At 40.3% G+C, this 18,677-nt stretch overlaps 1 protein-coding gene across 2 annotated transcripts; it reads right to left on the bottom strand.

Annotated features, from left to right (window-relative positions):
- Positions 1-82: 82 nt before the first annotated feature.
- Positions 83-2,036, bottom strand: LOC145107789 (Pentatricopeptide repeat (PPR) superfamily protein). 2 transcript variants are annotated; one of them, XM_079044740.1, is made up of 2 exons: positions 1,058-2,036; positions 83-994 (listed from the first exon to the last, which is right to left on the bottom strand). In XM_079044740.1, the coding sequence occupies exons 1-2, from the start codon at positions 1,878-1,880 to the stop codon at positions 267-269; spliced, it is 1,551 nt and encodes a 516-aa protein (XP_078900866.1). In that variant the 5' UTR covers positions 1,881-2,036; the 3' UTR covers positions 83-266. The 2 variants fall into 2 exon arrangements, with proteins under 2 accessions (XP_078900866.1, XP_078900865.1); XM_079044739.1 differs by having other exon boundaries at positions 83-2,036.
- Between the last annotated feature and the right edge of the window lie 16,641 nt (positions 2,037-18,677).

Here is an 18,677-nt window from a genome sequence, read left to right as displayed (position 1 = left end):
TTTAATATAGAAGCAACGTAAGAGAATAAGATACCCATTTTCTTCAACAGTAAACATGAAGCTATGTTTTGTTTTAGTAAGATCTTTATAAACTATATATGATATATCCTTTATCAAAGGTTGAAAATAGAAATAACTTCTCAACCATAGATTTTTGCACATGCCAAATTAATATAATAATTTATGTGACAAAGTTATTCTATCCCTGTTAGAAACATAACTGTAGACATCAATCCCCCTATGTTGTTGCTGTTCATTCTTTAACCCTAAATTTGGACTTCGAATTGGTGTTGAGAAATAGCATTTAAAACCAAATAAATGTCATGAGTTCTCGGATGCAAATCATCACCCGAAACAAACTCATGACTAACACCATTCAATTCGATCAAACTGCATCCAGCATTCTTCTTCACCCTCCTTGAATCTCTCAACCTCCTAATCTTCGTTAAATCATCCCAACGTTTTGCATTTGCATAAATATCAGCCATTGTTGAATAAACTCCACCATCTTCAGGACTAATCTCCATAATACACTCGGCAGCTTTCTCTGCAACTTCAACGTTTCCATGGAGTTTACACCCTCCAAGCAAACTCCCCCAAACAAAAACATCACCCGACATTGGCATACTCTCTATCATCTCCATCGCTTCTTTTATCAAACCACCTCTTCCAAGTAAATCCGCCATGGATCCATAATGTTTCAGCTCTTTAGGAACTCCATAGACGACCTCCATCTCCGCAAACAGTGTTCTTGCTTCATCGATTAAACCAGCATGACTACACCCCAACAGAACACCAAGAAACGTCACCCCATCTGGTTTGATTCTGTTCTTCACCATTTTCGAGAAAAAGGTTAGTAACATTTTGCCATGACTGTTTATAGCTAACCCAACAAGCATTGCATTCCAGGTGAACAGATTCTTGTCAGATGTTGCTTCAAATATCTCCATGGCTATCTCTATGCAACCACATTTGGAGTAGAAATCCACTAATGCTGTACACAAGAACGAATCTATTTGAATCTTACTATGTTTGATATAATCATGAACTTCTTTACCTTTTTCTAATTTCCCTAATCGTGAACAGGAGGAGAGAACAGAAACCAATGATGTGTTGTCGGGATGGATCCCTAGAAGAAGCATTTGATCGTATAGATCTAAGCACTCGTTGTAGTGTTTCGTTTGTGTATAACCAGACAACATTGTGCCCCATGTTGCTGAATCCCTAGTTGGCATTTCTTCAAACACTTGACGAGCACGTTTGGTTTCCCCAGCCTTCACTAACCCATCAAGGATTACATTGTGGGATACAACATCTCTGTGAGCACTTTCGTCGAACACCTTGTACGCATCATCGATAAGACCACAGTGACAATACACGTGAATAAGATTGTTACAGACGAATACGTCGGTCGTGAACCCGAACTTCAACGACTGAGACTGGATGGTTTTTGCAAGGGAAAGTTCACGGAGTTGTGCGCAAGCTTTTAGAACGAAAGGAAAGGTGTGAGCGTCTGGACGAACACATCGCCGCCGCATTCTGATAAAGAAGAAAACCGCATTTTCAGGTAAAGAGAGGAGAGTATGGGAACGAATGATGGTGTTCCAACAAAAAATCGAAGGGTTGCTGATGAGGTTGAATATAGAAAGGGGGTAGTGGATTGAAATGGGCTGATGACGATGCGGCGGCTGTGGAGGGGCAGAGATGACGGAGTTGAAGGTATGGAGGATGGTGGCGTGTAGGTAGGAGGCGGATGAAGGGTGGAGAGAAAGAAGTCCTCTGGTGATTAGTTGGGAATGGATTTGGTGGATTTCTTTGATCGATTTGTATTGATTTTTGAGACTGCATATGAGATCTGCTGACTGTTTGCAATAAATCATCGGTTTTCAGTCTCATCTTACAGGTGATTAAGTACTTGATGTTTGCAGTTCTCAGTTAGAATTGGCGGAGGAAGATTGGACTTTGGAAGAACGCGCCGGAGAACCAACATTAGCAGCTGCCAGCACTTGCAGCCGTTAAACAATGACTTAAAAGGTCATCTAAGTTTTAGAACAGCTCAAAAAACCCAATTATGTTTTGTCTTTTCAAAATTCAACGAACTAACATTTTGTCTAAAAAAAAAAAGTCCAACTAACTTACACTTTCGTTCAAGAAAATCTAACTAACTTACACTTATGTTTTGTCTAAAAAAGTCTAAAAAAGTTCAAATGAACTTACACTTTGTCCAACTAACTAACTTACACTTATGTTTTTTCTGTTCAAGAAAATCCAACGAACTACACTTTCGTTCGCTTCCTATTTAGGGTCAACCGGCTAATTAAAGTCAACGAATGACATGGCTTATGACGTGTAATTAAATATCGGAAAATTACTTGTAAGACCAACGAAGTTTCAAAACCATTCAAAAACCCCAATCATCTTTTTTCAACAAACAAAACATGATTGGGGTCATAAGTCATGTCATTCATTGACTTTCATTAGACGGTTGACCCTAAATGAGAAGTATAAGTTAGTTGGACTTTTTAGACAAAAGGTTAAGTTTGTTGAGTTTTCTTGAACAGACAAAACATAATTGGTGTTTTTTGAACGGTTTGGAACTTCGTTGCGTTTATAATTCATTTTCCCACAAGCTAAAGTATACATGATAGTATATATTTTTGAAAAAATAAAGAGTTTTTTTTTCTTTTATTAACAAGCTATTTTTCAAGTTCTGCATTTATTCAATTATAAGTTTATAAGCTTATTGAAAAGTTTTACCATAATAGATATATGAGTAAATTACATGAATCGTCACTCGTAAGTTTTTCCATATATTATTTAAATTACATGAATCATCACTTGTGTAAGTTTTACCATACATTAATACATTATTCTCCTTTTTTTTTTTGGAAAGGGAACTTCCCTAACGAGGGTTTCCGCTCCAGCTTTCGCGCACCGACTAATCCCCCGCTGCAAACATGAAGCTTTGCCTCATGACCTGGAGTCACTGCAGGCGAACCTCCATGGCCACAAGGGCTGAGTGGTCTCCTTCTTATGCCCTAAATAAAACCCTTAAACCTTTATCATTGGAAATCTTTGGATGGTACATCGAGTTGGCCTCGATTCAATCGTAGTAGATCCCCAATCGGTAGTTAAGGTTTATGAATGTCATGTTAATGGCGAGGTTGTAGTAGAGTGTGTTGTTCATATGGGATAGCGTGAACCGGGTGAGGGTGGCATCGACGACGAGACACCTCCTTCAAATTTGTACTTCATCGTCTCAGATCTATAAACCCTTCATCTTCTCCGATGAGCTTCAGGAAACCCCTTCGATTTTGCAGGGTTTTTTTTATAAACCCGTTGTAATGCTTGTAATTCTCGACACAATTGTGGAGAGAATTCTTATTGAGTATATATAATACAATTACAAATAAATAATATACATTTGAAAAGATTAAACCCTAAGTTTAAATATACATGATAAGAATAGAGAAACCTCTGATAAAGTCTCAATATTTTGGGTCAGTTTACGGTTTAATCCCAATATTTATTTTTTGAACAGAAAAGTCTCGATTATCTAACTTTATACGATAGTATGTCATTTTTTGTTGAAAAGAAATAAGGACTGTTTCGTTAATTTAGGCAAAATATAAAATAATTGGGACTTTTCGGTTCAAAAAATAAAAGTAGGGATTAAAATGTAAACTGGCCCAAAATATTAGGAAGTTATTGGAGATTTCCCGATAAGAATACTAAGGGATAATGCTAGCTATATCTTTATCGCTAATACCCACCCTCAATCGCATGGGTGGTGGTCCAACACAAAGTTTGTGATGAAAATGCTCAAATAACGGCTTTGGAAGACTCTTGGTGAAAATATCTACCACTTGCAACCGGGTAGGAACAAACCTAGTGTGTAATTTACCAGAGGCAAGTAGTTCTTAAACAAAATGGTAATCAATATCAATATGTTTGGCTCTTTTGTTAGAAACTAGATTCTGACTGAGAAAGATGGCACTTCTGTTATTACAGAGAAGGGTCGGACGATCAGGAGGTAAGACATGAAGCTCACAAAAAATATGAGTGGCCCAGACATTCTTAGTGGTTGTATTTGCCACATCACACTACTCAGATTCACAACTAGAGCGGGAGACAGCAGTTGAAGAGCAATGACCCACTGAATTGGTCGAAACAGACGACCCAAATTATGATGAGGCTAAATGAGCTAGATCGGTGGAAAAGGAATCTTTAGCAGGCCCAGTAGGCTGAGGAACGTGATACTTGGTATAGGCATGTCCAAGCTTCTGAGCTGTAGAGTCGGTAGCAAAAATCGGTGGACCAACACAATTACTTGAGAAAAGTAAGGCGGCCAGATCGATGGGTTCAACGTGACCGGAAAATGGGAAACTTGTTTCATCAAATTAGCATAACGAGTTGTATAAATCCGAGAAGTAGGAAAATCTAGACACCAATATCCTTTATATTAAGTGTCATAACTGATGAATCTAAGATTTTTTAGGTCTCCATAAAGGTATCGAACCCGACGATGCTAGAGAGATCCAAAATTTTGTACCTGAAATACAACACAACCAGTTACGAGTTCCCCGGGAACGAGTCCAGAGAGAACTCTCCAATAGTTAAATCAGTCAATGATTGTAACTCGAATTCAATTAATTAAATAAGTGTGTTTGTGTTTTGCATATGATAGAGAGAGAAAAAGAAAGAGAGAGAGAGAGAGAGAGAGAGTTATTTAGATTACCTTTGGGTGTGTGTTGAGAGGTATATATACAGTCGGATGTACCTTTTCCTTGGGTATAAAGCTTATCAGTTGTTCCTGAGATGATTGAGCTGACTGGTGTACCTTTTGTCTTAGGAAGGAGCATAACGTATTACCGAACCGAATCTGGTTGGCCGAATGGCCGAACCGAACTATCAGCGAAAGGCTGAACCAAACTTGAATGGTTGAACAAAACCATCAGCAGAAGACCGAACTGAACCTGGATGGCCGAACCGAACTTGAATGGATGAACCGAACCATCAATAGAAGACCGAACCGAACATGAATGGTTGAATCGAACCATCAGCAGAAGACCAAACCCAACTTGAATGGCCGGACTGAACCTGGTTATCAAACCATATTTAATCGAACAACGTATACTCGAACTTGGAAAAAGGACCGGTGAGATATATACATCATTAAGTCCCCTAAATCTGAAGTTGGAACGATTCAATGTCTGGTCCTGATTAGACTTATACTAGCCGCATACGCAATCAAATATCTTTATTGAGCTGGGTCGGGGAAGTGGCATTGTTCATCATTTTTCAAGTGTACATGAACAAGATTAAAGCCACGATATACTCTGTCTGACAATGTTATTTATTTAACATGTCTTTGCGTGATCGTGAACTTTGCATAAATCAAATGTGTTGTATATAACCAATAGTGTCGAGAAACTAATCGTCGATCACATCGCCATAAGAAGGGAACTGTCCACTAAGTCCCTCAACTCTAAATTTGGAACGGGTCGATATCTTGTCCTGCTTCGGACATATACTATGCTGAGTTATAGCACAATTTTGGATGTTGGTTAGTTACGGTGCTAACCATAACTTTCTGTGTTTACACTTATCCGTTTTAGGACGAGTCTTGTTTTGATAAATGTTGTTTCGATTTTTTTTCGACTAGTTGCGATCCTATGTTGAACCCTGATGTAAGAACCATAGCGACTTTTTAATGTCAAACTAGGGTGTGTGAACCATGATGGTTTTATTATGTCGGATCATGTTATGAGAACCATGGTGGCTTTATTATGCCAAACCATGGTGGCTTTTTTTAGGTCGAACCATGGCAGTGAGTTGATGGTGACTCACTATAACATACCATGGTGATGAGCCATGGTGGCTTTGTAGGTTGAACCATGGCATCGACCAATGGCGACACTTAAAGATGTCGATCCATGGTGATGAACAACAAACAAATTATTAGGTCGAACGATGGCACTGAGCCGATGGTGATTCATTATGCCAAACCACGGTGATGAGACATGGTGGCTTTGTAGGTTGAACCATGGCATCGGCTGATAGTGACTCATTATGTCGAACCATGATGATGAAACATGGTTGATTTATAGGTCGAACCATGGCATCGGCCGATGGTGACTCATTAGGTCGAACCATGATGATGAAACATTGTGGCTTTGTAGGTCGAACCATGGAATCGACCAATGGTGACACTTAATGATGCCGATCCATGGTGATGAACCACGAGCAACTTATTAGGTCGAATCATGGCACTGATCTGATGATGACTCATTATGCCGAACCACGATGATGAAACATGGTGGCTTTGTAGGTCGAACCATGGCATCGACCGATGGCGACACTTAGTGATGCCAATCTGTGGTGATGAACCGCAGGGTGCCGATCAGCATGTGTGACTGATGGAGGTTCTTTTATCATGTATGTGTTTGTAGAAGAAAGTTGTTAGAAGCAAGTTGATGGTAGACTGTCTGCATAACCACAATGTTTTCTTTAATCCAATCTTGTGCAACATTTAGCCATATAGTCTCTTTAATTCTGCTCTTTCCAACAAGATGAAGTTATGATGTATTTGATATCATATAAAAGGTACTGAAAAATTTCTTTTGAGTTTTCGTCATCCCAATTCAAATTATACTAGTGCTTCTTGGTGTTTGAGTATGCAGGCGTCACGGTTATGGCCGACTTGAAGCATTAAGCTGTCCATGTCGAGATTGAATAGAAAAGGTATGGTTGACATTGTTTATTGCTTGGGAAAGAATATGTTTGATAGAGCTTGACTGAATTACAATACATGACATTGATACGCGTGTCGGCTGTTGGATTAGGTGTCTAAGCCAATAACTAAATTAGTATAAACTTGATTTATTAGCAAAGTCATTTTGGGTTGCCCTCAAACCTAGTAATTGATTGGATTGTTATTTAGAGAAAGAGACTGATTTGTTAATTTTTTATATAGTTAATAAATTAATTAGAAATCAAAATAAATGATTTATTAATATCTTATGAGAATAATATTAATTAGATATAGTATTGTTGAATTAAGAATTAATCATGAATTAATTGGAATTAATTTTGGGGTTAATTTGATTAATTAAAAGTGGAAGGACTAAAGGTAACAATATTAAAAAGTTGAACATTGACTAATTCTAGAACCTCCCTAGGAGGATGGACGAAATTCTAGTTGGTAATAGGGTTTCTTGATGGTTTCTAGAGCTTTTCTTGGGCTATAAGGAAACTTGGATGCCTTAGGGGGAAAGCAAAAGGGATAAGGCTTATCTAAGAAAACTGGCGTATCCTTATTCCTTAGCCACCCTATCACCTATATAAACCTTCCTAAGGGTTCAAAATTTCACTAATTCTTTCTACAAGAGGTAGAAATGAAAATCCTTCCTCCTATCCTCTCTCCTCTTTAGCCTCCAACTTGCTAGGATTTGGGTGTAAGCCATTAGAGGAACGGGACTTCTAGTGCTTGCTTCCTAAAGCTAGATTGTGACAACCCGAAATTTCTATCTTGTAAGTCAATTCAATCAATCAAAAGTCAGACTTGTTTCTATTACCTTTATGTTGTGTTAAGGGTATGTTTAAGAGTTTCTAAGCCTAGTACACTCAAGGATTGTGTGTTAGGAAGTGTTAGCTTGAGATCATTGAGTTGCAATCGAGCCGGAAACACCCTCACAAGTAGTTCACGGCCGTGAACTCATCTTGGGCCGTGAACTCATGCCTTATACATGAGTTTTGGCCATTTTTCTTCACTTCTCACATTCCAGCCGTGAATACATCACTTCTCTCTCAGGTATCATCCTAGAAAGGGTCTCCTTTTACTTCAAAATCATATCTCATCCCTTTACCTGTGTACACTTGGAAACCCTTTGAAACTATCATTGATTCATCACTTTCCTTCATCATCTTCAAGATCTTCAAAGTGTTCATAGGGCCGTGAACCACTCTAAGGCCGTGAACCCTCCTTAGATCCAAGCCTGGGCCGTGAACCATTAATCCTTTGGGCCGTGAACTATTCATCATTTGGGCCGTGAACCTTCAAGTGGGCCGTAAACCCTTCAACATTGGGCCGTGAACACTCATGTGTTCTTGGGCCGTGAACACCCCATTGGGCCGTAAACACCTCAAGCCCAGCCGTGAACACCCTTTCAGCCTCCTAACTTGCTTCTAACACTCTTTTGGTGAGTTATTCTTGCATCCTAGGTTGTTTCCCAATAACCTTTGTAGTTAGATTCACTAATTACATGCCAATATGTATCATTATATGTCATTTAGGACTCGATTGTGCCTCGGGACTTCATTCGTGGAACTTATCATCCTTACTCGAATCTTCAATTGAATCACCCACATAAGGTGAGTTCATACCCCTATAATCTATCTTTTAAATGTTTTTAAATGCTTTTAAGGGGGGGAATACAAGTTGAACACAATTATATTGTGTTAATATTTACCTGTGATAACCATCACATTAAAGAATTTCTTATGCTTTTGTAAGTGATTAAATCAATTCAAAAACTCTTTTAAAAAGATGTTAGATTGTTGTTTATAAAACTCCATTATTAAAGTACATGTTTAACTCAGTAGCTAATTGAGTATTTCCCGCACATCAGTAACAGTTCAAACAAACATACTAGTAAACTATAATAGGTATAGTTTAGGGATTCAATACATACTATAACTAGAACAGAGAGGAACATACATACTATAACAAGAACAAGATAACAATAATGTGAAACCACTACTTCATGGCATAGCAATATACTTTTTGTGCCATGTTTTGTAACCAGAGTCTCCTGAAGGGAGAGCGTGAGTTTGTGTATAGATCTATACGAGATTGACCATCCTACACCTTGTTGCTAGCTACAGTGGGACCTGCAGGTCTACGGGTGACAAATGTCATACCATTTTCGACGCCTGAAGAACGTCGTGTTTTATACTAGTCAATCAAGCATGGTTATAACCTCATCACATTTTACCTTAATTAAAAAAAATTAGTTTTAAAGGTAGTTAGTACTTCAGTAGTTATTTTATACAACTCTACTGTACATCTTCATCTTTCCATTACATTCTTATAGTGATATTCTCACATCAACAAATGCAAACTATTTTCTAGTAAAGATAGTCATAAACTTGGGAAAACATACATTCTTACGAGAGAACAAACAAACAAAACAGACGGGTCTTGGTAAATTCAGCTAAAAGGGGGCCTATAATGCTAAATTTATGATTCCTCGGTAGATACATTAGGGATCTATATTAATCGGATCCGGCAGGCAGTAGGATGTGTGCTTTCCGCTTCATTTCCTGTTCCTGGTTTGGTTGTGGGCTTAGAGCAGATTCACATAGTCTACTATCTATTCGATCTTGATATATATATATATATATATATATATATATATATATATATATATATATATATATATATATATATATATATATACTGTATACACCAAGTAATCATAGGGAGTAACAGGTATGGGTCAGGTTACGTCATACAAATTCAGTATACCACTTTCTATCACAAAAACATACTTTTCAGATGGAACATTAAGTAGGGTGAAACTAGAAACTTATCTGTAAAAGGTTTGATACGCATTATTAAACCAATATAACTTAAAGGACCTTAGGTGGTTAATTTTATAATACCTTAGTTTATACATCAGGGTTATATATATAATTAATATCCGATAGGCAGTTGAATGTGTGTTTTCCGCCTCATTTCCTGTTCCTTGTTTGGTTGTGGACTTAGGGCAGATTCATACATTTAACTGTCCGTTCGATATTAGATTATATATAGCTAGTATAAACTAAGTGATTATAGAAGGAACTATTGTGGTTACCATTTTACTAAAGAAAATATATGATTTTCTTAAGGAATGTTTTCTTCAAATATAATAGAACTATTACAGTTAATTTCGTATGCACCTAGTGAATACGCCAGGGTTATATACAATGAGGATCTAACAAACAATGGGATGTGTGACTTCCGCCTCATTTCCTGTTCCTTGTTTGGTTGTGGGCTTAGGGCAGATTCACCCAATCGATTGTATGTTTGATCTGGATTTTATATAACTTGTATTCATTAAGTACTCATAGAAGGAATTGTAGAGTCATTTTTACTTATCTTTCATCGCATCAGAAAATATAGGATTTTCTGGAGGAACAGGCGAACTTTTCTAAAAGAACTTATAGTTTACTTTTCATAACTAGAATATTTATGAACTCACCAGCTTAAATGCTGATCTACTCTTTCAAAATAACTTGTATTCTCAGGAAGCTATTACTTTGGAGTCAATCTTTTGTGAATCTAATACATTGTAAACACTTTAATATTAATGAAATAGTTGTTTTTTACTTTGATTACTATGATGCATGTGTTGTGATACTACATATGACGTCCTCCGCCCCCGAACGTTTCCGGCGTTCCGGTTTGGGTGTGACAGATTGGTATCAGAGCATTGTTTATAGTGAACTAAGTATATCAACCGATAAAAGATATACAACTATAAATACAATGGGGCCGAAGTGCTCTCACTAAAAGTATATTTTTTAAATATAACAATATTCTCTTATAAAATTATACATACCTGCATACATATATACATACTAGAACAAGTATCACAGGAAGAACAAAACAAAAGTACTTAAAGGTTGGACACTGCGGTCAAACCTGGACAGTTGTGTAATCATATCTGGAATCAATATAGTCTGATCAACTATATTTATTTGAGATATGACCAACATGTGTTTGGGAGTGATGTGTTGTTGCAACAGACTTAAAACTTACCTAACTCTATATACGAAGGATTTCTAGAGCAGAACATAAAAGTTAAAACACTATAGGAGTATTTTATGATACTATAAGATAACAACAAGTTTAAAAATTACCAAGTTCATTACATTAAAATACTATAGGAGTATTTTAGGCACTATAAATAACTTATGTGAAAATTTAAAAGACCCTTCTGGTAGGTCTATAATTTCGGAGTGTATACTCCCAAGGTTTTATATAATTGAGATTTTATAGACTTAGAATTTGTGATCTATGCTCTACTTCCTGTTCCTTGTTTGGTTGTGGTTTTAGAGTAGGATCAGTTATTCGAAGGTTTATTTAATCTTAAATTATATAAAACTTGTATATACTGCGCAATTATAGGAGGACCCAGTAAAGATCACCCCATAATGTTTCACTTAATCTCATAGATTCTTTAGACACTTCCATTCTCGCACGACAAACCTAGATAGATGTAACCACTCCATCATAGCAGTCAGCAGAGAAGTCAAGGGGGAACAAAAAGAGATTCATGAGGATTTTTCCAAGGAGGGATCAGCCGAAGAAACCAAAACGTCCTATGTGTCACACTAATAAATAATAACCTTAATTGACTTAGTGAGCTAGTGAATACACTACTCACACTATGTGTTAGGATTATTTCTTTTTCGTGCAGCCAGTAACAGTTATTCAGTTCACCGAAATTCATTCGAGGATAGACACTTCTGATTCATAAAGATTATTTTATATAGACTCCCATTATGAATTGTTTTTCAGAACCCTATGAAAGTCAGAACCGGATACACTCAGAACTAGGATAGCTTAGTCGTTCAGCATTCGGCTTATAACCACTGCTATAGACTTATCTACGTTTCACTTTGTATTCATTTTAGCGAAAAGATGCCTCACGGTAGACCTGTAAGGCGCGTAGTCAATACCACAACAGAGAATCCACCACCACACTGCTGCTCTCCAAGCAGCGATAACAGCCGCAGTAACAGCTGCTATAACTCACATTCGCGGAAGTGGTACCAGTGGATCTGGTAGCGGTACCCACCTAAATAACCCCGAAGTTACCCATGGACACCCACGGGAGTGTTCATACAAGGACTTCATGAACTGCAAACCCAAATCCTTTAATGGAAATGGGGGAGTCATTACTCTAATGCAATGGTTCGAGAAAACAGATTCAAATTTCGAAATTTGTCTGTGCCCAGAAGGGAGCAAAGTGAAGTTTGCTGCCTGCACCTTCTCCGACAGAGCCCTAGCATGGTGGAATAGCCATGTTAAGTCACTGACCCTATCGGTGGCTAACTCTATAGGTTGGGAGAACCTAAAAGAGGTGATGTCGGAAGAATACTGCCCAAGAGGCGAAGTTCAAAAGCTGGAGCAAGAGCTATGGGAGCATACCATGGTCGGCTCAGACATAGTGGCCTACACTGACAGGTTTAGCGACCTGGCAGCACTGTGCCCCGGGATGGTTACCCCCGAGGGTAAGAAGATAGAAAGGTACATCTCGGGGTTAACTACCCCGATTCAGGGGGATGTACTGTCTTCTAATCCAACTACATTCGATAAAGCCAAACGCCTGGGCCAACGACTCATTGACCATGGAGTCCGCCATGACATGGTGGTCCCCGTTCCCGAGACATCAAAGGGAGGGGACTATAAACGGAAGTCGGGGAACAAGAGGAAGGAGCGAACAACACAGGAACCCCCGCAGGAACAACAAGTAGTTACTGTACACGCCGCCACAACACCTGCCACTCCAGCGTCTGTCAGTAGATATGATGGAACTCTCCCCAAGTGTGGTAAGTGTAACTACCACCACACTGGAGTATGTCGGGAAAATGCAGTGCATGAATTGCCGCAGGAAGGGGCACACTGCCCGTTTCTGCAGGGCACCGGCACAACTGATCTCCCAAGTCCCCGAAGTTAAAGTAAGCCATGCCTGTTACGGGTGTGGCGAGACAGGACACTGCAAGAGGGACTGCCCGATAACGAAGAACTCTGGCGCCGATGGACGAATTCTAATGATCACCGCAGGAGAAGCTGCCCCGGAACCACCAGCGAACAACGGTACGTCTCCTAAATAAAAATTACTTTAAAAATTTAAGTTTATATTAATATTAGTATTAAAACTTGGGGAAATTTAAAAGTAATTATAAATTATTAACTCGTCTGAACAAGTCACAACATTCATAAGAGAACTAAAGATCCGTATAGGTGAGCTATGATGGCTTAGTATGTACATCAGGGTTATGCATAACTAAGATTTTGCAGGCTTAGAGTGAGTGATTCCGCCTCATTTCTTGTTCCTTGTTTGGTTGTGGATTTAGGGCAGAGTCACTCAGTCGACCGTCTTATTAATCTTAATTATTCATAACTTGTATATGCCAGGCGATCATAGATTTACCAAGGAGGATCATAATATAGAGTATCGACACTAGTTATCAAAGCACTTTCACTGTTAGTACTCGCTTATCGCGGTACGATTTGTGGCAGTGGTAATATCAAGGAGAAACCTGAAAGAACTAGAAAGTCTACACAGAATACACTGTCGAGCACACTCGGGATACACCATCGTATAACAAACATTTCTTTCAAATTGGCCTAACAGTTGTTTCTATAAAGAGTCTGTCGTCATCATTCGTTATGGATTGGCGTGGTCCTCACCATACCAAGTTCATGTGTTTCGAAATTCCATCGCCTTAACCGGCCAATTAACAAAACCCTCGTAACTCGTAACGACAACCTGACACAGACCTCAAAATCGTCTCCCTCATATTCTCGGCCCCGAAGTACTCATGCGAGGAGTACCTTGCCCTCTGAAACCTTTCCGATGTATAATCAACAGACCTTCCCGAACTACCACTCGTCCAACAAATCAAGTTCAAGCACAGAGGCTAAGGACGAATACAACCCACCTATCACTATTAAATGTATACGCGAGGGTGGTATATAATTATGATTATGCGGATTTAGTATGTGTGTTTCCGCCCTATCTCATGTTCCTTGTTTGTTTATGGACCTGGGGAAGAGTCGCACATCCAACCGTCTTACTAATCTTAATTATATACGACTTGTATACACGAGGTGATGATATATGGACCATGTATGAATCCTATCATGAACTTCAGGGCAGAGTTGCCCAGCTCTACAAGTGGGTATTCTACCATTCAGAGGAGCACGACCCCAAGAGTACTGCTAAGAAATCTAATTTCGGGATGAAATTCCATCTAACGGGGGGATGATGTGACAACCCGAAATTTCTATCTTGTAAGTCAATTCAATCAATCAAAATTCAGACTTGTTTCTATTACCTTTATGCTGTGTTATGGGTCTGTTTAAGAGTTTCTAAGCCTAGTACACTCAAGGATTGAGTGTTAGGAAGCCTAGTACCATTCATCATTTGGGCCGTGAACCTTCAAGTGGGCCGTAAACCCTTCAACATTGGGCCGTGAACACTCATGTGTTCTTGGGCCGTGAACACCTCAAGCCCAGCCGTTAACACCCTTTCAGCCTCCTAACTTGCTTCTAACACTCTTTTGGTGAGTTATTCTTGCATCCTAGGTTGTTTCCCAATCACCTTTGTAGTTAGATTCACTAATTACATGCCGATATATATAATTATATGTCATTTAGGACTCGATTGTGCCTCGGGACTTCATTCGTGGAACTTATCATCCTTACTCGAATATTCAATTGAATCACCCACATAAGGTGAGTTCATACCCCTATAATCTATCTTTTAAATGTTTTTAAATGCTTTTAAGGGGGGAATACAAGTTGAACACAATTATATTGTGTTAATATTTACCTGTGATAACCATCACATTAAAGAGTTTCTTATGCTTTTGTAAGTGATTAAATCAATTCAAAAACTCTTTTAAAAAGATGTTAGATTGTTGTTTATAAAACTCCATTATTAAAGTACATGTTTAACTCAGTAGCTAATTGAGTATTTCCTGCACATCAGTAACAGTTCAAACAAACATACTAGTAAACTATAATAGGTATAGTTTAGGGATTCAATACATACTATAACTAGAACAGAGAGGAACATACATACTATAACAAGAACAAGATAACAATAATGTGAAACCACTACTTCATGGCATAGCAATATACTTGTTGTGCCATGTTTTGTAACCAGAGTCTCCTGGAGGGAGAGCGTGAGTTTGTGTATAGATCTATACGGGATTGACCATCCTACACCTTGCTGCTAGCTATAGTGGGACCTGCAGGTCTACGGGTGACAAATGTCATACCATTTTCGACGCCTGAAGAACGTCGTGTTTTATACTAGTCAATCAAGCATGGTTATAACCTCATCACATTTTACCTAAATTAAACAAATTGGTTTTGAAGGTAGTTAGTACTTCAGTAGTTATTTTATACAACTCTACTGTACATCTTCATCTTTCCATTACATTCTTATAGTGATATTCTCACATCAAGAAATGCAAACTATTTTCTAGTAAAGATAGTCATAAACTTGGGAAAACATACATTCTTACGAGAGAACAAACAAACAGAATAGACGGGTCTTGGTACTGTAACACCCAAAAATTCAAGCCAAATTTAAACTTTCAAAACATGTCGAATTTATCAAACCATTACAACTTTGTTTTCAAAATACATTTATATCAGAGTTTTCCCAGAAACATAACATAATAGGAGGAGCTGTACGATCATGCCTTCGCCTTGCCGCGATCCCCTGATGTACCTGAAACAATAAACTGAAACTGTAAGCCCGAAAGCTTAGTGAGTTACCCCCAAAATACCGATACACATACAGTCCACATAACCATGTCACACCATGACATATCATAACAAACTGAGCAGAACAGCACATAACCGGTCCACAGCTTTATAGACTGGAATACCCCTGGGCCCACAGTGTGAGTCTGGAATGCCTACCGGGCCCTCAGCTCACATCTGGATTGCCACCGAGCCCTCAGTACGAGTTTGGAATGCCTACCGGGCCCTCAGCTCGTATCTGGAATGCCACAGAGCCCTCAGTACGAGTCTGGAATGCCTACCGGGCCCTCAGCTCGTATCTGGAATGCCACCGAGCCCTCAGTACGAGTCTGGAATGCCTATCGGGCCCTCAGCTCGTATCTGGAATGCTCCCAAGTCCTCAGTATGAGTCTGGAATGCCTATCGGGCCCTCAGCTCATATCTGGAATACTCTAGGGTTTGTTGGCTACCGCACGGAGCAGTACAACCTCAACCCATCCCACATAACATATCAACATGTAACAGATAATGCACATGCAGACAATCAATCAGTATCACAGGTAGTCCTACAGACCTACCCTCTAGCGTATCAAACTAGCATGCATAACTAACTCATACTCAACATAATACAACTACTAGGATATCATATCCAATGGGTCGGCCTTGGTGCCTTAGACCCCTTAGTATAGTGAGGATAACTCACCTCGCAACTGTCGTCGGAAATAAGAAGGCTCAACTCCTGGGTCCAACACGAACTTCACCACCTATAGGTACCATACAAACCTTTTTCATAAATCTCCCAATTACCAGAAACCATTAGAAGTCAACTGGTCAACCCTTGGTCCAAGTCAAAGTCCACAGTCAAAGTCAACAGTCTATGTTGACTCGACTCGTCGAGTGCAGATCACCGACTCGTCGAGTCCTTCCTGAACTCGAGAAGTCGTGAAATCCTTGATTGGCTCGTCGAGTTCCCTTTTTAACTCGTCGAGTTCATACGTGGCCAAGATTTGGAAGAAACCCTAGCCAACTCGCTGAGTCTTCTAACAACTCGCCGAGTTCAAGGCAATCTTCAACGAACTCGCCGAGTTGCTCAACCAACTCGCCGAGTTCACGGCTATGTTCATAGGACTCGCCGAGTCCAGCGTTCTACTCGCCGAGTTCATTCAGTCCTTTTTCCATACAGACCTGGTTTGAGCCATGCAGCGGCTCCAAACCACAGATCTAGGCTTCTAGGGCATGCTTATCACGTAAAGTTGCAAACTTTACATGCATGCATAGCTTTAAGGGCTCCTAATGTCAAAACTAAGCTCTTAATGGGGTTCTAAGCTCAAGAGGGACCTCAATCACGAACATAACTGAGACTTTACAACTCTAGAAGGTAATGAGGGTCCAGATCTGAAGTATAGCCCAACCATAAGGTTTCTCTACCAAGGATTTGGGGTTTTAGGGCTTAAAAGCAACAATTTAGGGACAAACAAGATCTAATAGATCAATAATCAAGATGGAAACTTTATTACCAGAATTGGTGACCACAAATGAATGTGTTCTGGATCTAAGTCCCCTTCCTTGAGCTCTTCAACCCCTTCCTTCTTCCACTTGCTCCAATGTGCACCAAAAGTCCCTTCACAAGGCAACAATCACTCAAACTCACCAATGGAGACTAGGGTTTCGATAAGGAATGTTGTGAGGGTGATGGAGGCTGAGATGGGGCTATAAGGACGTTTAAATAGGGTGCAAACCCTAAGGATTAGGGTTTCCTCCTGACTGGCCTACTCGCCGAGTCCAGGCGTGGACTCGCCGAGTAGATCACTTAAAGCCCGCGTCCAATTCGACATCTACTCGGCGAGTTAGGGCTACAACTTGCCGAGTAGCTCTTACAAAAAGAAACATTTAATCAAATTAAATACGTACCAGGAACGGGGCGTTACAATTCTCCCCCACTTGTCTCAGACTTCGTCCTCGAAGTCTGTTGCTGCTGCATCTGAAAACAACTCCGGGTAATGCCCCCGCATCTCCTCTTCGGACTCCCACGTCCACTCTGAACCCTTCCGGTGCTGCCACTGCACCTTCACTAACTGAACCACCTTGTTCCTCAAGGTCTTCGCCTTTCGATCTAAGATCGCAACTGGTCTCTCGATATAATTCAGGCTGCTATCAACTTGAATATCCTCCATGGGTACTACTGCTGACTCGTCCACCAAACACTTCCTCAACTAAGAAACATGGAAAGTGTTGTGGATCTGGCTAAGCTCTGCCGGGAGATCCAATCGATAGGCGACCCGACCCACCCGAGCCAAAACCCTAAAAGGACCAATGAACCTGGGGCCCAGCTTGCCCCTCTTTCGGAATCTGACGACACCCTTCCAGGGTGATACCTTCAGGAGGACCATGTCACCCACCTGAAACTCCAACTCGGATCGGCGTTTGTCGGCATAACTCTTCTGCCGACTCTGAGCGGTCTGCAAACGCTGTCTAACCTGCTGGATCTTTTCGGTAGTCTGCAAGACTACCTCCGTACTACCCATCACCCTGTGCCCAACTTCACCCCAACAAACCGGGTGTTCTCGCCCTTGATCCTCTCCAGCTTCCAATTTTCCGGGCGGATGCCCTCAACCTGGGCATCTCTGATCAAACTCACCAGCGGAGAATCCACCGCTATCCTCATACATACCGCTGGGGTGGAAAACCCCGCTGACTTGCGGCTCAGAGCGTCCGCCACTACATTCGCTTTACCAGGATGGTAAAGGATCTCGCAATCGTAGTCCTTGACTACGTCCAGCCACCTGCGTTGCCTCATGTTCAGGTTCGGTTGATCCATGATATGTCTCAAGCTCTTGTGATCCGTGTAAATGGTACAACGGACCCCATAGAGGTAGTGTCTCCATATCTTGAGGGCGAACACCACCGCCCCCAGTTCCAAGTCATGCGTAGGGTATCTCGTCTCATGTGGCTTTAGCTGACGCGATGCGTAGGCTATCACTCGTCCTCTCTGCATGAGGACCGCCCCTAAACCTGTGATGGATGCATCACAGAACACCACAAAATCCTCGACTCCCTCCGGGAGTGTCAATACTGGAGCCTCGCACAAATGCTGACGGAGGGTCTCAAACGCCCTCTGCTACTCGGGACCCCATCGGAAATC

This window comes from Lactuca virosa, chromosome 4 (genome assembly GCF_052849685.1).
Source record: "Lactuca virosa cultivar CGN04683 chromosome 4, Lactuca_virosa_CGN04683_v6, whole genome shotgun sequence".
NCBI lineage: Eukaryota > Viridiplantae > Streptophyta > Magnoliopsida > Asterales > Asteraceae > Lactuca > Lactuca virosa.
Note: the sequence above shows the minus strand (reverse complement) of the source record. Positions and strands in the feature narration are given on the sequence as shown.

What these genes read in the sequence shown, in the direction of transcription:
- LOC145107789 (XM_079044739.1), bottom strand. Translation starts at nt 1,880, where the DNA reads ATGATTTATTGCAAACAGTCAGCAGATCTCATATGCAGTCTCAAAAAT.